The 20,824-nt window shown below is 38.7% G+C and overlaps 2 protein-coding genes across 3 annotated transcripts in view; one reads left to right on the top strand and one right to left on the bottom strand.

The window, feature by feature from the left end:
• Window positions 1–1,408: 1,408 nt before the first annotated feature.
• LOC146452468 (cAMP-responsive element-binding protein-like 2) lies at window positions 1,409–4,037 on the bottom strand. Its single transcript, XM_085097863.1, has 2 exons — window positions 3,506–4,037; window positions 1,409–2,980 (listed from the first exon to the last, which is right to left on the bottom strand). Exons 1-2 carry the CDS (start codon window positions 3,908–3,910, stop codon window positions 2,888–2,890), a joined length of 498 nt encoding a protein of 165 aa, XP_084953989.1. The 5' UTR covers window positions 3,911–4,037; the 3' UTR covers window positions 1,409–2,887.
• A 342-nt stretch (window positions 4,038–4,379) lies between these two features.
• The window catches only part of LOC146452467 (uncharacterized), a 33,966-nt gene continuing 17,521 nt past the window's right edge, over window positions 4,380–20,824 (top strand). The window contains exons 1-11 of one of the 2 annotated variants that reach the window (XM_085097860.1): window positions 4,380–4,770; window positions 8,028–8,135; window positions 8,818–9,030; window positions 9,915–10,000; window positions 10,569–10,873; window positions 11,945–12,754; window positions 14,494–14,523; window positions 15,284–15,449; window positions 16,057–16,232; window positions 16,800–19,195; window positions 19,779–19,920. In XM_085097860.1, coding sequence (XP_084953986.1) covers window positions 4,702–4,770; window positions 8,028–8,135; window positions 8,818–9,030; window positions 9,915–10,000; window positions 10,569–10,873; window positions 11,945–12,754; window positions 14,494–14,523; window positions 15,284–15,449; window positions 16,057–16,232; window positions 16,800–19,195; window positions 19,779–19,920 — 4,501 coding nt within the window. In that variant the 5' untranslated portion in view covers window positions 4,380–4,701. The remainder of the gene's footprint in view (window positions 4,771–8,027; window positions 8,136–8,817; window positions 9,031–9,914; window positions 10,001–10,568; window positions 10,874–11,944; window positions 12,755–14,493; window positions 14,524–15,283; window positions 15,450–16,056; window positions 16,233–16,799; window positions 19,196–19,778; window positions 19,921–20,824) is intronic. The other variant, XM_085097861.1, reaches the window with a different exon arrangement.

Below are 20,824 nucleotides of genomic sequence, written 5' to 3'. Positions count from 1 at the left end.
TTATTATGCCATAGTACCCTGTGGGGACACTGTATACAGTGTAAGAGGCCTTCCTAAAAGAAGAAGCCACGTTGTAGTAGTTGTAAATAAAGGGCAAACAGACTTCTTTACACGAAGTATCCTGGGTTGATCTTGTGCTGACAGGTGTGCTTTAAAGAGCTTGATAATGGCAGATTCTGTAAGCTCAGGTATTCAGGCAAATCCTTCCAATGATCCCGTGTAATATGTGTGACAAGTTGTTTAATTATGAGTATGACAGTACTTGCAATAAATGCTAAACGAAGATGATGCAGAGGGAGACGACAGGGGGCCTGGCGATTAAGTTTACAATTTTTTCTGTGATGTCTCTCTAGGAGGGGTAATTTATTAACTGTGATTGTTCTACAGACCAATGTATGTGCCCCTTCCAAGATGTGGAAATTATAACTTTTGAGAAGGAACTTTACATGTTCCCTCCCTTGCCTTTGGTCCCCCTCAGCAGATGGCTCATGATAGGTGCATTACTCAGACACATAGAACACAAAATTTCATCTTCCTTCCAGTAAAAAAGTAACTGGGTTCAGTCAATATATTTTTTTGTAATTTAATAATTTTTATCATTCTTTCACACTAAAAGGTGAAATACAACAATTACAAATTACTGAACCCTACTACAAACTAAGATACAGTGTTATAACATTATTAATAACAACTCAATAATAACTTGTTACTAAAAAATGACAGTACACGTACTACAGTAACACTACATAACGGGTCCAGTCAATATTCTACAGTCAATATCCTAGTAAGACCGAAATTCAATACTGCTTATTGTTCACAGTTCACGTGACTAATAATAACTTTTATAATGGAACTATTTATTGAACAATTATAAAACCAATTATATATATAAATGCCACTCTATGGTCTGCACTATTACAGTTATCATCTTATAAAAGGGCCCTAAGAAAGATGGTCCTATTAAGGTTTTGGGTGATTAATTGGATGCTTTGTATTCAAACAAAAAAAAAACTGTCTAATAATTACTACAATAAAACCTTGCAATAAAAAACCTTCATTTGATATTCATCATCACTCAACAATCTGTACGGTCAATTACCGGTATTGACACTTTGAACGCTTTAATACATTCTGACACTTTTTCCAGCATTAAATTACTTCCAATCACCAACTGTCATTTTTTTTTTAGGATAACCTTGAAAATGAAGTCATGATGGCTTCAAAACATCTGACTTCCTCACTTATTTTACTTGTTATTAGATCAACAAATTATTGCAAATGTACATGTACAGTATTTGAAAAAAAATTCTTTACCCGTAAGTGTGAAATAATTAGGGCAAATCACAGCAATCCAGATGACAAAATAAATTAAATATCAAATCAAGGGCTTTGTTGAAATACATGTAGCTTTAAGGCAAAAAATATATCTTGAACTTCTTATATTAAAAAAAAAAACGATTGACAAATTAAGGCTGATTTGATAACTTAGCTTATTTTGCCTGATACGTAATTCAATGGCCCATCTGAGAAATTCAAGCGGTATAGTTTTTACCACACTTTGAGCTTTGGACAATATTACTGAGTCTGATCACCAATATAATATATATAACTATAACATTATATTTTTGTATTTGGTGCTTTGATCTGGGTTGTCTAATCTAATCACACCTTTCTGCAGACCTGCACCATTCAAAACTAGTGTTGGTAACAACCCCCAACATCAGGAAATCCATTTTCCTTTTTAATGATGAAATGTAATTTTTATTTTCTTCTGGAAGAAAATTGACTTGCTTGATCTCACTGATACTGGTAAAGCAATATCAGTGTTGAAATTAGAGTTATTGAGTTCAAACCAGAGGAACTGCACGACTTCAGTCCCCAGATGGGGCATTCAGATGTCTCATTTCCTTTCTTGTACCAGAAATGCCTTTCAAACAGTACTATATATTTTATCTTTTTTTGCTAAACAATTTGTCACCTACTAAAGAACTTTTTTTATTGTAATTATAAATCACCAGGGAGAACTTCACTGAAGCTGCGAAAACGACGCCCCATGGTATTTCATTATAACCAGCAGTGTGCTAATTGCTGGATAATTTAGGTTTGATTTGGGGTTTTTTCCAATCTGGCAAAATTTCTCGTTGCAATGCAGGTGAATAATAAATAGTCCACAGGTTGAACAGCTGTAAGCTTGTGTTAAAAAAAGTGTGCTATTTAAAAGGCAGTCCAAACAAGGTCCTCCCATTATCCATATGACATAGTGTTTTTATCAAATGAATATTAATTCACTTGGGGCAATCGACGAGAAATTATGTATTTAACAAAGTTACCTCAAATAATTTATTTCTTTTTTGTTTTCCAAGATTGATTTTGGGCCTTAATAGGAACGCTAACAGATTCATCTGTTTGCTGCTTCTTAAGCTGAAGTTAAAGTCGCAAAAAAATTTCAGGGAATGGATCCCTATTCGCAGAATTTATAAGCTGCTGTTAGTTTTTACAGGTCATATTTCACTTTCTTATTGACATTTTTTTGTCCCTTTGAAAACAAAACCAATTAACTTACCTATGGTGCTAATGTGTTAAGCTACAAAACACCAAAGGAATGGCTACATGTAGTTTTGATTCAACCAGAATTTCTGATGCAATTTAAGAATTCCAGACATATATTATTTCCAAAAACGAACTGTTGCGTGTCCCTGATTTGTGGTACATGTTGTTGCCTTTTTCTGGTGCAAGAAAGAAATTTGACATCAGATTTCTGTGGTCTGGATGATAAATGGGACATTACAAGATCAATGGAAATACCACTAGCTGTGAGTTGAAGTTGCCACTGTGCCAGTCTACATTGACTGGTCAGAGCTATCTCCACAGGCCAATCACTTGATCTTCAGTTATGATCACTATTGGCATGCTCTTTCATAAACTCCTGGAGTTCTGCAGGAAATATTCCTTTATCAACAGCCTTGCACCATCCACGATACTACCAATTGACAAAAGAATAAATTGCTTACAACAATGGACTTTAACTTCAAGAATCATTAATTATATTGTGTTTTGTCATTAATGCTTGGAGCTTGGACCAGCCGAGAAAACAAACATTATTTGAAGATACAAATCTATCTCAAACAAGTTATTTTCCTATCACATGATCGCACTGAAAGGACGGCTGTTAGTGAATGTTTATGTTCTTAAGTCTGGAAATGTGAGGGGCCATCTGTTTGGGGCAGATTCCATTTGTTTAGTCTGATAATGCCCAATTCTTGAACATATGTCTCAGATGTCTGCACAAAATATAACCATCTTTTTAGAAACATTACGAGAGAACAGCTTTGGCTAAAAATAAGCGTATTTTCACGCTCGTGTTTAGTAGTGTGTGGGTGGGAGTAAAATAAGCATAAGCTTTAAACATGTGGTAGTCTGTTCCATATCAAATTCACAGCTAAAACCGCTAACAAGTTAACAAAAACTAGCTCTGTTTTCACATATTGATCACTCTATTACTTACCATTTCAAGCTCTTCTCGAAGCTTGCAAACACAGCTTTCTTTGTCGGCAATCATGTCCTCCAAATATTTATATCGTAGCTTCTTTCTAGCCCGGCATTCGCGTGCGGACTGCCTGCTTCGTTCAAGTTTAGCTTCGAGATCGATCTTCGAGGGCCTTCGTCCCCTCTTTTTACCACATGGCTTTTTGACTGAGTTCATTTTTGAAGTTGTATAACTCGGTGAATCGGAGAATGGAGAATCAGATGAAGAATTGCTATCCACAGAGGAAATGCTATCGTGTTTTGTCCTTCGACTGCCCGTCCAGGAGAACTTCATGCCCTCTGTTTCTGTTGAACTGTTGAATTCTTCGAGGATTTTTCTTTCGTATGATTTCTCCTTTATAAATGACGGAGTAGCCACAGCCATACACGGCCAAAAACTCAGGAAATGCCAAAAGAAAACCTTGCTTTATAGGCTTTATATTAGAACATTCCAGCCTTCCTTGTACGTGGTAAAATTCACCTTCCACGATCAAAACAAAGTGATGTAATGTTTTGGTGCTTGATTGACAGATAAATATAACAATTTCCATGCATTTGATTGGAGAAAATTACGGTCTCCTGGTAACGGGCGGTAAAACAGTTATTTTGTGAACCAATCAAGAACAAGCTCACATAATCGCTGACGTTTTTGGCGCGAAGGGTGCTCTGCTGACTGTCACATGATGATGACGAAGCAACTTCCTCCCATATTAGGTCGGAAGGTCACGGTAAAAATAGGACTTCTCCAAATTTGGTTGGGGCTTGGATGAGTTGATAAAAATAAAACCCATGAAAAGGGTCCTCACGGAAGAGTCTGGAGACGAGGATTCTTGAAGGCCTTGCGCAGGCGTGGAGGCTAATTTGAAAGGGTTCGAATGTTGAAAGAAGATTGAACAAAAACAATTCAATGTTTCGACTATTTTACTCTTTTTCCTTTGCTTTTATGGCCTGAACGAAGTTGAAGGATATATTTTAGAAGGAGAAGTTCAAGATGGATGGTTGTATTGCCTCAAGGTTTCGGATTCTGCGGCCGAAATATTGTGACTTCTTGGGATGGTTTTGACATTTTGATGAATGCAATGTCCAGCGTTTTGTTCAATATGGTTCATCCACTAATTGAAAGCTAGTATTGGACTTGATGGGTTTTTAAAGTTAGCAGAAGGAATATAAATACCTATGGATGACTTAAAAGTGGAAAATATCCCGCTGAGTGTGATTCCTGTGACGGAATATGATCCATTTGAGGTTTGTACTGTCAAAGAGTCATAAAATATGTTTTATATTAAAATCATGTCCATATAAAACAACACGAGACTTCGTAGCTCCTGGCAAGTAATATATTATTTATGACTAGTTTACGCAAAATCCCATCAGAGTTAACGAAGCCTTGATAAATGTTTGAAGGCATTGGAAATTTTTCTAAAAACACGAGTTTCATTTTGTTTTTCTGTTTGCCAAGATTCTTAATTTGGTTCCTTTTAATGTGGCCAGACGTTAGCTAAACTTGTTTGAGACATTCGCAAGATATATTGTTGTTGTTTGATTTACTTTTATTGCTTAAAAAAAAACGTGTGACAGGCATGCTGCATTGTGTGGTTCCAGAAAATATCCATACCCCCCCACGGAAGACCATCGGAAATTCCAAGGGGGAGGGGGGGTTAAAGGGCAGTAATTTCCGAGAGGTAGGGGGGTTTCGTGGTGAACTAGTTTTCCAAAGGGTCACGAACCATGTATAAAACATTGAAAGCAACACACGATCGATCTGAAGCACAAAAACAAATTTACGTGCATTGTTTTGAAACAAAAGCAGTGAAAACGATGAATCATTCTGGAAAAAGTCATTTTGGTAGAAGTGTTGTCTGGTTAATCCTTCTGATAAGCGAAAGTAACGGCGGCGTGACAGGTTTTTTTTCTTTGAAGTTCGACTTCGCGGCACGATCAGTCAGCCTCATATCATGCCAAGCATGGCTGTGACTTCACAATCGTTTGAAAATTGAGGTTTGAAATAAATAAAAGCCCTCTTTACTTGTATTGTAGCATCAAATGGGTGAGATTAAAAGGTTTCTGAACAAAGCGACTTTTTTGATGAGCATGGCCTTTCACATTTCCACAGGTTAGTTTGCGGTTGAAATCTATTTCTGACACAGCGAATGTACAACGGGCCTGCAGGCGCGCTTACTTATTTATTTCCCACGGAAAATTATTTTTCTGCGGCCACAAAATGTGTAATTTCTTCAATGCAATCTTTCACAAAAAAGATTTCTGGAAGAAAGAGAAAAGATTCTGCAGAGATCTTTCCATCCAGTGAATATTGATGTACATTGCAGTCACTGAATCAAATGCACAACTTTTTCGATGTATGCAAATTTTGTTCAAGATTGAATCCCATGGGACGTGAAACAGCAACGTTTATTTGATAAAAACATGACATAAAACGTCAAAAACACAAACTTTTTTCTTTCTCGAATTCATTTCATTCACGAACTCGGTGCAGAGATAACTATTTGTATTAAGTGCCGCGACGCAATTGCCACGGCCGGACTAATTAATTTTGAAGTTTTGAAGGGAGAACCTTTTGAAACTGTTCTCAAAGGCGGCTTATAATATTAATTCTTGTGCATGCAGCCAGTTTTCGACTGGGTTTTCAAAGTTCTTCAAATTCTACTTGATAAATAAAAAACCCAGCATCGTATATTCAATGTGCAACTTATATTCATAGCGGTTTCTTCGCGGTATTTAATAAGCAAACGTTTTTCTGCAGAGGTCATTACGAAAATGGAATTTGCAAGGCCGTCGTAATTTTAGGTGAAAAAGAAAAGTTGTAACGTGATAGAGATAATTTCTTAAGCGCTCGAGAAAGTTATAGACGTAAACTACGCAACAACAAAGAATACGGCCGTGTTTTTTGACGAAAAAAAATTGACCATTTTAGAGTTCTATTCAATTTTTTCCGGATATAGTGTAAGCAAAAGGATAAACAAGTAAAATAGCGCAGTGTTGTAAATAGCTGAACTAGAGTTGTCGACGTTGCTTCAATAATAAAAAAATTGATCGTAATAGTGTGAGTAGTCAATTTTCTTAGTCTAAATGGATTTTGAACTTCCGAGGGTTTCATGGAAGAGGGTTCTAAAAACCGGGAAATTCCGGAGGGGTGGGGGGGTCATCATAAACCCTCTGGAACGGAAATTCCGAGGGGGTGGGGGTTAAAATAAAAATGTCTTCCATGGGAGGGGTATGGATATTTTCTGGAACCACACATTTGATTTGCCTGTGGTGTGGAAACATTCCTAGCAAGGCCATGACCAAGTGTTAAGAATTGTCAAGAAACAGAAGCTTGCCAAGCTATAGTGAAAAGAAATGTCTTGTTGTGAAACAGGCTCTCAAAAAAGAAAGTAGGAAATTACAGTGAAGCATAAATTGTAAGAACAGATTTTGTATACATGACGTATAATAATTATTGTTCTAGAGTGGTACGTTAGTAGAGCTGTCAATTTCAAAAGTGGCCGTTGTCATATTTTGATATGAGAAATACAGTAATTTTACTTTTGGAACATTACCATAAAACATAGTTATTGATTGTGCTATGGATTTTGCCTCATACTGGCCAGCAATTATTCCTGGGTTAGAAATGCATGGTTTTTATCTTTATTATTGTTTACAGTTTTCATGATAATTTATGTTTAACAGTACAACTCCATGTTATACTCTCCTTGAATGACTCTTTCCTTTCTTATACTGATCAGCTTCTCATTTCTCCTTTCACTACTCGACCAAAGATAGAAGCGACGAGAATGAAGGAATTGATTGCCTGAGATAAAATATCTGAATGCTTAATTAAATTTTCATTCCCACAACTACATGATGCACTGCAATTTGTCACTTGATTTCTTACAATTTTGCAAGAGAACTCATTGAGTGTAACATCCGAACAATGCCAAAGATTTGAGAGAGACTCAGAGCATGCCAAAACACTATCCTTAGGTTTGTTATGTACTAACATCAATGTAATCACTTAAAAAACCTTTTTTAACCAGTATCTCTTCAATAAGACCAAATTTGCACATATTTTTTGGCCTAAAAATTTCAAACCAGTTTGATCTTTACATGTAGCTCTCTTTTTTTTAGATTATGGTAATGAATACTGCACAAAGGAAAATAAAAATTAAACTGGTTTGAAAACTTTTAAACCAAAAGCAAAATGAAACCACAATGTACACTTTATACACTGTACTTGTTCACCCCTCTTGGAAACCATTTCTACATTGCTAAATTGTACATGACTAGCAAGGATAAATGAGAATCTGTCTGGCAAGGTTCAAGGTTTTAGCGCTAGGGGAATTTGTTAGGGAGTTCATGTGCTAAAAATCTGTATTTATAACAATTTATTACTATAATTATAGTTTGCAAAAAAAAAAAGGTCAATGGTAACAGTTTATTAAAGAATCAATATGCTTGAGGTCAAGGTAGATCTTACATTGAACTGTTTTGTTTGTTGTTATTAGGCAAAGTTTGCAGCGTCTTTATATTGGTTAGTGTTTCGTGCCACAGAGGATGGAGAATTGGAGAGCATTCCTTCTCAAGTCACCAGCCCTATTCAACGAGATGCTGAGGTAGATACATTTGTTTTACCCCATTAAAAAATAATAGCTTGGCCATTAAGGAAATAGCTGTTGCTGAAAGTTAGACATTTGCTACAAGTGTTGGGTACAAAGGGAACTTGAGCCTAAGTGACCCAATTACAGTGTACATGTACAGCCAAAGCTTTACAGTGTTTCTCCAGCATTAAGCAACTAAAACATTAATATTTACTACAATCCCTGGATGGGGTGATAGCCCAGTACATAGTTACCCCTAGTAGTGAGTCACCATTACCCATTTTACCTGACCCTAGTGGTTGGAGGGGTGCTAAATCAAATCTCATATAGAAGGGGGCATGATTTCAAGCCTGCAATTGGCAGATCTTTCCAATATCTTTTGGTCATGCAAATTTCACACAAATTGACCAAATATTCAGCTCTTAATTGAATCTTGTGCCATATGGCACTATTGGGCATTATTAAAAGGGTTAATAATAATAAATAATAATTATTATTATCAAGGCTGTTGTCTAAGAAGTATTTCGAGGAGCCCACAAGGCCAAAAGTTGAGAAGTTACATAGGAACCTGGAATGTGTGAAGTGTTACATGTAGCTGTTGCTGCAAAACATGTATTTGGGTGCCCCAGGCTACCGGACTCTGTTAGGTACAGTGTAGCAGCTTTGGTTAATAATTTACATGTCTTTTTGTCAATAGAAACGGATCACTGTCCGTCCAGAGGTGACAGAGTTTTTGACAAATGGTGAAGTTTACTGTAAGGTGTGCAACACTATCTTTCAAGATAAAGCTCCTGTGGTTGGTCATTGGGCCATCATTCAAACCCTCTCCCATCATGGGTTTTATGTTGTTGAAGAAGGAGACATTGCTGTGACAGATTCTGCATTACAACAAAGGAAACCATTTAGAAAGGTACTTTCAGTTGAGTGAAGATCTATAATCATTTATGATCCGGAAGGTTTACAATCAGTCTGTTTGTGTTATGACTAATTTCCAAGTATTGATCGATCAACTGATTTGAGCCAATTTGACAGAGAAAACAAGTTAGCGTACGAAAATCGGCTCTGATTTATAAAAATGTGCCAATGACATCACTACAGGCTTTTTTTTTCTTTAATTCAGCTGATTTTCACCCCAGCCAACAAATCGTAACATGTAAATTGGCCTTTGCACTTGAACCCACTAATTGGGCCCATAAATATGTTATGTACGAATAATTATTAGCCTTTAGTCAGAATAATTTATCAGTCAACCAAGCAGTCAAGCAGGTTGTCACTGTGTCCATACATGTACTGACTGACTCTCCGACTGCCTAACTGGCTACAGACATGTACTGGATGACTGACAGATTATCAGAAACAAGATAGCATTCTCAGTCTGTCAGTTAGCCAGCCAGCCAGCCAGCCAGTTAGGCAGTTGGACAGTCAGCCAGCCAGCCAGTCAGTCAGTCAGTCAGTCAACCAATCAGCCAGCCAGTCAGTCAGTCAATCAGCCATCCAGCCAGTCAGTCAGTCAGTCAGCCAGTCAGCCAGCCAGTCAGTCCGACAGTTACAACTGTAGTCAGACAATCAGTCAGTACACTCAGCCAATGAATCAAACAGACATTACAAATTTTAGTCAGTTAGTCAGTCAGCCAGGAATCAATCTGAATCAGTGGCATGGTTGGTGAGTCATTCAGTCAGACAAACTGCTTATTATTAAAGTGAATAAGTTCTTACCTTGCAACATGCCTTCTGGAGTTCACAATAATCATCCAATGCTTGACGGTCATTCTTTATGTTCACCTTTGTTTTCAGTCCACCCATCTTGCTCTGATGGACTGTCTGATGAGTGCATTCTCTGCACGAGCTGTCACAGTTCAACAAGTAGTACAAAGTGTCAGGTAAACAAGCTCTTATTAACTTGTTATTTCTACATTTCAACGGTCACAAAATCTGTCAGAGGGGTCCAGCTACTTCACTTCTATGTCTATGTGTATTTTGAATTTATTTCACTGGTTGGCTGCAAAACAGGCAGCCACAAGCTTCCTCCAGCTGCAACAATGGATGAAGGGCTGAGAGCATAACCGACTCAAATGACTTTTCAGGTCGCTTGTTGGTGTTTTAGCTCAGATTCACCGGAGTTTTTGCGTGTGGCCTCGAATTTCTTCAGGAAAGATTGCTCCAATGTTTTATCTGCTGCTTTGGGCTTAGTTTTGTTATCATTACAGAAATCTTGCCTATAACCATAGGTTTTTATTGTACAGTTTTATTTCAGAAAAGCTGGATACGATCTTTATTTTGCCATTTCCTCTCAGACATGTACACAAAATGATGTATATCGCAGGGTATATCTGTTGACTACAGACAATGAAAATTCAGTGTACCCATAATTAGATAAACATATTTGGGCAGTGTCACAATGTGTTGAATAATAATTTATTGATGAGTTATTTTCTTTGTTTTCCACAGCAAGTTCTCATCATTCAATGCCTCCAAAGAGCTCCCCTTTGACCTTGAGGATGCGTTACTTCTGTGGATCAACAAAATCTGTGCTGCGTTAAATGATAATCAACTGAAGAAACAAAAACAGCATGCAGAGCAGCTGCTGCAGAATCAAGACAAGGCCAAACGATTCAGGTTTCGTCGTGACCAACTGCAGCCAAAAGTGCAGACAGCATTTTCAGTGATGGAGGATCTCTTGAAGGACATCAGCGACGGACAGAGTTTGCTAGGGATTATAATGTTTTACCATCCATCAGTTATCAACCTTGAAGGTAAAGATTACTTTTTGGCATGGGGGCATTAACAAGTTTTTTTTGCTCGTCATGCAATCTTTCCTCCCTAACGAGAGGAAAGATTGTGTGACAAGCCAAAAGAGCATCTGCGAGGGATTTGTTATTTATAATAAATTCTTTCTGTGAGAAAATGCCATCGGTGACCAGTTTCCCCTCCCCAGCAATAGAATTTTATATTCATTTGACAACCAACAACATTTTCCCAACTTCAGAGGCCAAGTGCTTGGCATAATTACAGTGAAATTTATGACACCATTCTATAAATAAATATGTGTTCAAACAGCTTCACAGGAAATCCACTTACCTTGGAGAAAAAGATGATGATGATGGTATCTGATGATGTTTTCCCTTTACTGTATTTGTAAATACATTGTAGCCAACTGGTTTTCCTTCCACCAGTTGGAATTTTAACGAATGTTATGCTCAGTTTCAAATTGTATAATTATATATTATTTTAACTTCACAGATTTATAGTGTCCCCAATAGCCCATTATTTGGACAATAATTTTACAATTTATAATTTTATTGTGTGCTGAGTGACCTACATGTAGGTTGTAAGCGAGGCTGGGGTGACCTTGTCTTGATACAAACCTCACTGCTTTTCATATTTACATCATGCTGTTCTTATGTTAACTAGTTTGCATTTACGTATGAAAAGCAGTGAGGTTTGTATCAAAACAAGGTCACGCCAGCCTCGCTTCCAATCCAAGGCCAGGTCACTAAGCACACAACTGTAAAATGGCCTATTAGCACTACAGTGCTAAATACTTAAATTGACACTCAAAGTCATTGAATGATTTTATTTTATTTTATGGCAATAACAATAATGGTGGTGATCTGATAATGATGGTGGTGGTGATGATACTACACATGTATGTGCCAGTGAAACTGTAATGTTTGACTGGCAATAAGATGTGGCAAATCCTTGTTAATATGAAATTTACTTTTCATCATATGTGCAATGCACCTAGTAAATTGTTGTTGTTATTGCTGAACTTGGTGTATGAGTTATGTGGACTGACGTTTCTTTCATTTTCTAAATTATTGCAGATATTCGATTTGACAAGAACCTTTCCACTGCGGACTGTGTTCACAATCTTGACCTGTTTCGCTCTCTTTGTAGTCAGTTTATCTGTACCTCTGTTCTTTCTCTCAAACTTGAAGACATATTGTATGGATCGCAAGCCATGAAGCCCAACATCATTGCTCTGCTAGCTGAGGTCTTTCACAACTGTGAGGTTGAGTCGCTTCCACATGAAAATGGTTTTCAGGAAAAACAGACTTCTAAGTCAGATGCTGATCTGCATCATATTGCTGCAAATAAAGAAAATGTTATGGATAACAGAAGTTCCAGTGCACCTGTCTTAAACTCAGACAAAAGTAAAGACACTGAAAATGGAAGTCTTAGAGAAGCTCTCAAAGGTAACAGTGAAAGGCTGTCATCAATGAGTGGACAGTTAAGAAGTTCCTCTTCAGATCGCATCGAACAGGTCAAAAGTGGTGTTTGGAAATCACAAAGTGATACTCAAGTCAACTCAAACAGTCGCTTATCATTCAAGTCACCATTTCAGCTGGATTTTACTGTTGATGAAGATATGCAGCAAGCTCCTTTGAATGGACCTTCGTCTAAACAAGACATAACAGAAAAGAACAAAGAAAAAGAAAATCCATTCAGTGGAATTTTCCAACGGCCTGTTCTCGCTGGAGACAGGAAACGGAGTTTACCGAATATGTCTGGCTCAGGCGGAAGCCCTCGGACCACACCCAGACAAGAGCACTCACTTCTGACACGAAGGAACAAGCAGAAGCAAAGAACACTTGATCTTGAGGAGTGGGATATGCAGGAGGAGGAAGTAGAAGGTATGATCCAGTGATTGTGTTTGATTACGAAACTCAGGTTCAGTTTTTTTAGGACTCAAGTGTAGCGAAGCCTGGTCCAAGTGTTCCTGCCAAGAATACAATAATATCGAAGGGCTGAGAGCATAAACGTCTTTTGTCAAATTTTATACACTGATTTTCCGTTTTGTTGAAAGCTGTCTGTAGTGAATCTTTGCACTGGCATTCAATTTACGCACTCAGAAGGTATTGCTCAGTTTGTATTTTTATGGCAGTTTGCGTTTAGCTCTCAGGAAAAATCAGGCAAATTTAAACAGTTCTGTTCATCTTTCGTATAAGTGAAAACTCATGTCAAAAGGAATCTAATCATGATTGTACATAAACCGAGTTAATCAACTGCCTTACAGTTCGTTATTAGAAGGGATAGTGTAGTCCTGGGATATGCACGTGCTTTGTATTTAGTGGCCTCCACTATGGCTCGTCAGACAGCACAAGGCACTTGTCACACTGACATAATGAAGGCAAAAATGTGTAAAAAAAAAAACCCCTCTGCAAAATGCACTGATTTATCACCCACAAATTTTCTTTCCAGAGTTAAAAGATATAAATTACATTTTAGTTGCCCTCTACTAGCTGATAAATAAATGCTTTATTATTTGAATTTGTTTCTATGCAGTACTAACACCTGCTGTAAATGATTCATTTTCTTGACTCCTTGTATCAATAATGCCCCAGGCAGAAAATTATAGTTTAAAAATAATATCCAATAAAATAGTTCCTGTATTCTTGAATTCCACTTTGTACATGTAGCTGTAGGTTTTTTTTAAGCAATGTGCCATTGAACACAGTTGTTGACTTTTAATATAATTAAAACTGTGATAATAATTGACAAATGATAAATACATGACTTGTACTAATCCAGTAATTTTAACTTCATGTTGTGGGCTGAAATGAAAACAAAAATATTGTTTTTGCTTTGACATAAAAGAATCAATTTTCTTCCTGTACTCTTAAATTAAATAAATTTTCAAGTGGTTTTCATAAAGAAAATTTATTCAAACTGTGGTAAAATTGCACTTATTGCATGAATAATTAATTGAAAAACAAGCCACTTTTTATGCAAATGATTTTGTCTGGTTTTTGTGTGTTGACGTTATTCTGATTAGGAAATTTGAGCAGGCAAAAATTAATGCTGTTTTAGGTTGCAAAATTTAAAAATGTTTGCAGTCGTTGTGAATGATTTTTCATAAAAGATACTGGGAGATCTTTCTTCATCTTAAGGTACATAATTGTGGACAACTTTGATGTAATCAAATCTTATGATATCAATGGAAATTTAAGACGTTGTTGTTTTAAATGTCGTCATGTTTTCTACAGGGAACAAAATGACATTTTAGATGTATAATAGCATGCACAATGTTACATGTACATGTGACATTTTATGTAAGTTACAGACCTTTGTACGGTATTCAAAAATTTTTCAGTTTTGTAACATTTGCTGTTAAATTTGATATCATTCATGACGTCTGTAACCTCCTCACGCTTCATTCAACTTGTTATGAGCAGTAATAATTAATTTTTTCCCTTAACTTCTCACTATTTTAGATCAAGTCAATGATTTATCCCAAGCTGGCTGTCTTTGTAGCCCTTCAGTCATTCAGCTGACATGAACTTTTGAATTTTAAAGATAATACCACTTTAAAATAATTTTTCAAGTAAATAAGTAAAATTAATATAAACCTGTGAAAAATCTAATGTTGCAGATAAAAGTATTCTTCAGAGGTATTTGCAAGGTATGTATTAAAACTAGCCTCTGATGCATAAATGTGCAAATTTTAATTTTCCACTCAAAACTGAAAATTTAAAAATATTTTTTTGAAGTTGATTGTTCTTTGTCAACAAGTTACTTTGTTGTTTAATTCTTGTAAACTGAACTTAATATTAATTTATAATGTTATTGTTGTAAAAAGGACTATCTTAAACATCAGTGGTTGAGGTCACACTTTGGGTATTTTAAAATGTGTACTAAACATGACCAGCTTTCCTCACAAGTTTGTTGAGTTCACAAATTAAATTCCAGGGACCTAATTACACACTCTGGTGAACGTCATCTTGTTGAAAGAAAAAATTTGGCGCAGAACTTAAGCTACAGCCGCAGCTCTTGTCATCTACATTCTGACCTCTTCACCTGTGAAAATAACATGTTATCTTCACACGTGAAAAAATCACTGCTGCTATGGTTGCATAATAAATCGTGCCTTTTGCAATGGTTTGGTATTTCATTGGTGTTTATATAATAAACAGAACATTACATGGCTGCTTGGAGATATGAAATTTCTCTTCTTGTGTTGAAAAATATTTCACTCGTTCGCTGCACTCACTTGTGAAATATTTTTCAACACTCAAAGAGAAATTCTGATCTCTGCGCGGTCATGTAATATCCTCTATGCATTAAGCAGTGCAGAGAATTCATTTTTTGATGTTTGGGAGTAAATTGCTAGTTTAAAGCACTGCATTTAGATGTAGTCATGGTTTTGTTTGTCTATGTTACAGAACTGCAGCTTAACGACCTTCAGCGGTCCCAGTCCCTAACTGGTCTTGATAAAGCAAAAGTGGAGCCCAGGCAGTCATTCCATGCTTGGAGAGAGGACACTGGGGCAAGTTTATCAGACACCAATCTGGCCTCCAGCAGAAGTGAAAGAATATCGCTTGACTTCAGGTGAGTCCTTGCATGGTCACAGAACATGCACCTTGTAACACCTTCCATAAAAGATCAGTCGGTCTGCTTTCCAGGGCAGTATTTTGTTAGGAGGGGGGTGGGGATTGCTTGCCCCCCCCCACCACAAAGGTAATGCAATGACTAGAGTAGAGTTCCAAAAAGGTGAGCCCCCCCCCCCCCCCCCCTCCAATTCTTACATGCAAACTTCCTTCTGTTATCATGGTAGGGTAGTTGGTTATTGTTCATTGTACCAGTAGGTACATTGATAAGGTATACAGTGTATTATTGTTTGTTTTCAGCTATATCTCACCTGACTACACCGTGAGGCAAACAGTGACATGTCTTACATTTCCCTCTTAAAATACATAATTTAAACTCCATGGACTTAAAAATGTTTCTTACTGTTAGCTCATTTTTTTTCAATCCCTTATTGTTAAGAGCCCAACTAAGTGCAAATTTCCTTCCTGTAATAACCCCACCCCCCTTGCCCCTTCCCTCCCACCAAAAATAAACCAGTAAAAGTCCTTTGCACGAATGTAAACTTGTCAAGGATTTATGCGCTTGCTCAAAATGTTAAGATATATACTTTTGTATTCTCACCCATCAGGCCAAACATAGCAACCAGCGTTCCCCAGAGGGGTACAGAGGGGATCAGTATGCCAATGAAATCATCAGGATCAAAGACAAATCGCGAGGAACATACCTCCCTGGACAGTCTGTCTTCAACTGATAGCTTGAATATGAGACCAGCAGGAGAAAAACCAAGGGACTCTGTCACATTAGGTATAAACAAATACTTATTATTATTATTATTATTATTATTATTATTATTATTATTATTATTATTATTAACGCGTTAAGCGTTTATGTTTTGGTTCAATTTTATTCATGGTGTAAATTTTATTTTCCATTGTTTTAAATTCATTATCAGACATTAACACACCCAATAACAATAGGACGATAAAAGTTGTACCAATGATAAATTTGAACCACAACATTTATTGATGTCAATCACATGGTTATGCAGTTGTTAAAAAAGTTGCTGTTCGATAGCCCATAGTCTCCCTTCCTTTTACACCACATGCTGCTTTCTTCACAGTTCTCAGTATTTTGTTTGCCTTTAAATTTGAAGTGCCCCTCGTTCTTAATGACTTCCTCGCTCCTGTCTCAGCTTTGAGTTGTGCCGCGTTGGACACAGGCATTCTTTTTTCCCGCCATAATTTGGTGAGCCCGTTTCCCGCCAAAATGTCTCATCCGTCGTTGCCTTCATTAGCGCTACGTGCGTCACAATTTCATTTTCCCGCCAAAATCGTGGCATGGAACATTAACCCGGTGTGTGTATTTTCTCAGGAGTCCGGGACAGCTGCATGAGCGACATGTCCGCCAAGGAGCTGAATCAGTTCGAGGAAATTGAAGCCGCCATCCTGGCTGGAAGAAGCGTAGAAACTCCTCGCACGTTTGCAAGACCGAAAAATAAACTCTTCAAAGCATCTTCATCGCAAGAAGATGAAGAGGAATTAAACACAAGTGTGAGCAGCGAGGACATGAACATCTTCAGACTGGAGGTACTACAGCGACTCACTGAGGATAAACTGCGACAGATCCCGGATGGAGCCGAAATGGAAGATGATGATGACCCTATACTCCTCGCCCGCAGTAACGCGGCCAGCAGCTCTAAAAATCCTCCAGATCAGCGCACGCGCCTTGAGGTCCAAGATGCGCCCGCGGACGTTCCTATTGATCAGCTGTCTCCCATTACTGAGACTGCAGAGCCGGTAGTGTCCAATCCTAACTCGGTTTCCTCTGCGAATTCCACCGCGCCAAGCAGTCCATGCTCGCCATTAGATGTCGCTCCTTTTATGCCGGCGTTCTTCACTACTTCACCCGCAAACACGCTGGATAGGAAGAACCAAAGGTCGAGTATGAAGGGTAGAGAGGACACCGAAGGGACATTAGTCGGTGAGGAAGAAGATGACTTCCCAAGTCATCCAGAAACGAGTGTCACGCCAAGGTTTAAAGCGAGATCAGGAGAAAAAAGCTGCGATTTTCAGTCCCAGAGTAAATCATACGAGCAGCTTGCACGTGGTAGCTATACTGTAAGTCGCGTCTCTGTAGAGTCTGCACAAGCGGCTGGTATTCCTGTTATCGGAGGAGCTGGATCTACGACCGAACCTAGTGATTCTGTGGTAGCATCTGGAGACCATGGTTTGGAGCCTGGTAAACCTGTGTTTAGTGCGGAATTTCGCGGGAGAATTGACTCGTCAATCAGTGGTTCATCTTATCAAGAACCAGGCGAATTATTCCAAAGCAGGAAACTCAACCAGAAGGAAGTGGATTCCAGTCAAGATCTGTCTGGATTGAGGCCGTTACTTTTCTCTTCTGGAGGCGCTGAATCAATTGGCATACCACCTGACGGCGTGGATGGGAGACGGGATTCCCTCGAGAACTCCCCCCTGCCTTCACCCGCTTTAGCCCGCGGGAAACGGGACCATGCCTATGATGAAGTTGTTTTGCGGTCGCGTGAAATTGAAGCCCAGGATAGCCCAAGTGATGTGGTTATTTTTGAGCGTTCTTTGTCTAACTCTTATGCGCCTGAAAATACTGCGCATGGGCGTCCCAGCTCTCAGACAAGAGAAAACGCGCCTTGTGATTCTGGATCAAACAGAGCAGAGGCGTATGTGTTTGATTTTGACCAAGATACTGTTCATCAGTACAAGAATGGTCAAACGGAACAAGACTTTAGAACTTATAAGAAAACCAAGCAGGTTGGTGTCCCTGTGTGTGAGGTACCACAGGATAACCAGCGTGTGGCCTCTTTTAATGAAAACATCGCTGGTCAAGGAATCCGGGGCTCACAAGAAGACGATCGCTTTGGTACGTACGGTAAAAACTCTCGCCTTACGAGCCAAGGACGGAATGAAGTCAGTCAACAGCAAGAAATTGATGCGAAGCAGTTTGATTCTCTTGATGGGAAGTACCGTGTTCGTACCCCTGAGGAAACTCCTGCGGCAAGGGTCAGAGATGTGCGACAATCTGACGGTTTTTCAACGTTTAGGAAAGATGTATCACAGAGTCTTGAGGCATGTATACCAGAGCATGAGTCCAGTGGACACGGGTTACAAACTGTAGATCTGCAGCGGTCAGACGGGTTTACAACTTTCAGGAAAGGAGAACATGCTAGCGCATCAGAGAATCTACATGCGCAGTTCCCAAGTGCTGTTACGCATGATAAAAGGCAAGACGATCAAAGTGATAAGTTTTCTACATTCTCCAAGTCTTCCAAGAAACAAAACGGCGGTCAAAATCATGCACAAGATGGACTTCAACATTTCCACGATGTTAACGCATCAGAGCATAATGATTTGCAGCAAGCACCACAGGTTTATGATGTCACTCCGAGACCACTTCCGAGCAGGGGAGGAGAGGGTGAGAACCAAACCTTCCCTAGAGGTGGTGAACAGGAGCTCGCTCGCGTGTCTGGTTCATCAAGCATTACAAGGTCACGAACATTTCGGAAAACACCCGATGGACAAATCGTCGAGGAGCGTAGGGTTGCGATGAGCAGTTCGTCGGGATCTTCGGCAAGTGGTGACAGCAAGCTTGCTGGTCAGCAGACTATCATCACAAACATCCGGGGTAGTCCAGAGGGCGCTGGAAGTGACAATCCACAGAGGATAAGCTGGACGGACGAGTCGGAGGCTGGGGCGAGGCTGTTAAGGCAGAGTAATGCCAGCGTGCATAGATCGGTAAGACACCTGATGTCACTTGTTTTCGTCCATAGAAAATCTTAAACGTTTAAAAAATATTCTCCTCTTCTAAACACGCACAAAAAAACATTCATTCCAGACAATAAGATCTTCGATTCCTCAAAAGAAGCCTTTCTTATTTTAGAATGAAAATGTCCTCCAAACTAAATCCCTTCGTGTCGAGAAGAGAAGTACAGTGAGAACTTCAGTAAAGTCTGAAAATCTTAACCTACACTGAAGGGGCAATGTCATATACTCGCAGTGTTACTTTGAATGGCACAGAAATATTTGTATCAATGGAAACGTTACAATATATAATGGCCATTGTATATTGTAACGTTTCCATTAATGGCTCATTTTGTCTTTAACAATAACCCATCTAGAGTACAGTAATCAGTGCTTTTTAATTATTTTTGGTTTTTGAAAAAAAAAAAAAGAAAAGGCTTCCTGTATATTTTGAGAAATCGCTATATATCGGTCCACATACCTGGACCTGCAGTCAGTCAGACTGTAAGTGTTTAAACTACCCCCCCTACCCCCCTCGCCTACCTGAAACGACCAGTCATTATTTTCTTTTTTGCAGACTGTACATGAGAGTCCAACAAACAGTCCCAGAAGGCGTGGCAGCCCTAGACAGACAGGCCGGGGGAGCCCTGGGGCAAGGATCAGTTGGGTGACTGCTGCCAAGAGTGGGGTAGGAGGGCAAGTTATACTGAATGACAAAGGTAAGAAAGGCAGGGAGGGGATGGTACGGAGTGTGGCTGGCACTGGACAACTGAGAAACACCTTACCACAAGGTATACAGCTGTTTCGACAAAGGTTGTCCAAAAAAAGCGTAAAAGCGTACGCGACAATGCCGAAAGGTAGTCTGGGAAATGCCCAATAAATGTCAATAAAAGCTCAGAATCCATAATGTTTCGACCGTACAGCGAAGACTTGAGATGGCGAGCAATGGATTCTGAGCTTTTATTGACATTTATTGGGTATTTCCCACAGCTCTTCGGCTTGTTGTTGTCGATTTTTAGACTACCTTTCGGCATTGTCGCGAACGCTTTTACGCTTTTTTTGGACAACCTTTGTCGAAACAGCTGTATATAAAATGGCCTAATTTTGTGTTATCAGATGAAAAACAAAGAAAGTAAGATTCGAATAAACCTCTGCCAGACCCTGACATTGTGGCGGATTATGTTATCTGTAAAATTAAGCGCTGAAAAGTATTAGCTGCCATATTGACGACTTTTTTACTACTTTTAATTTCTTTAACTGATGAATAATGAAGGACAAACTAGAAAAACTGTCAGTTGAGAGCGTGAAAATTTGACCCAATAAACTGAAGGCTTTGCGTGAAAATTAGCTGAGATAGTTCAAGTTTGGTGGGTGGATATACGTGTGAAGTCGTTCAGAATTTTAAACAATTGAACCCACCCCGTTGTAAAACTATCATCAACTGCCACCTAGAAGTGTTTCTGATAAAGAATACTTCCCACACGTTCGCTTTAACACGTGGGATACTGATGAAAAACAGTCCGACTTCCTAAGCTAATTTCGACCCGTTAATTTCGACGTTAAGAGATGGACCTGCTCGTACCTTCTTCTCGTTTCATACCGCGAGCAGAGTTGATCCTATTA

The sequence above is a fragment of the Pavona decussata genome, unplaced genomic scaffold (assembly GCF_977016875.1).
Source record: "Pavona decussata unplaced genomic scaffold, jaPavDecu1.1 SCAFFOLD_368, whole genome shotgun sequence".
Lineage (NCBI taxonomy): Eukaryota > Metazoa > Cnidaria > Anthozoa > Scleractinia > Agariciidae > Pavona > Pavona decussata.
Note: the sequence above shows the minus strand (reverse complement) of the source record. Positions and strands in the feature narration are given on the sequence as shown.

What these genes read in the sequence shown, in the direction of transcription:
- LOC146452468 (XM_085097863.1), bottom strand. Translation starts at nt 3,910, where the DNA reads ATGGCTGTGGCTACTCCGTCATTTATAAAGGAGAAATCATACGAAAGA. An exon ending in TTCGAGAAGAGCTTGAAATG is followed by an intron (nt 2,981 to 3,505) that starts GTAAGTAATAGA and finishes GTCAATTGGTAG; the next exon opens with TATCGTGGATGGTGCAAGGC.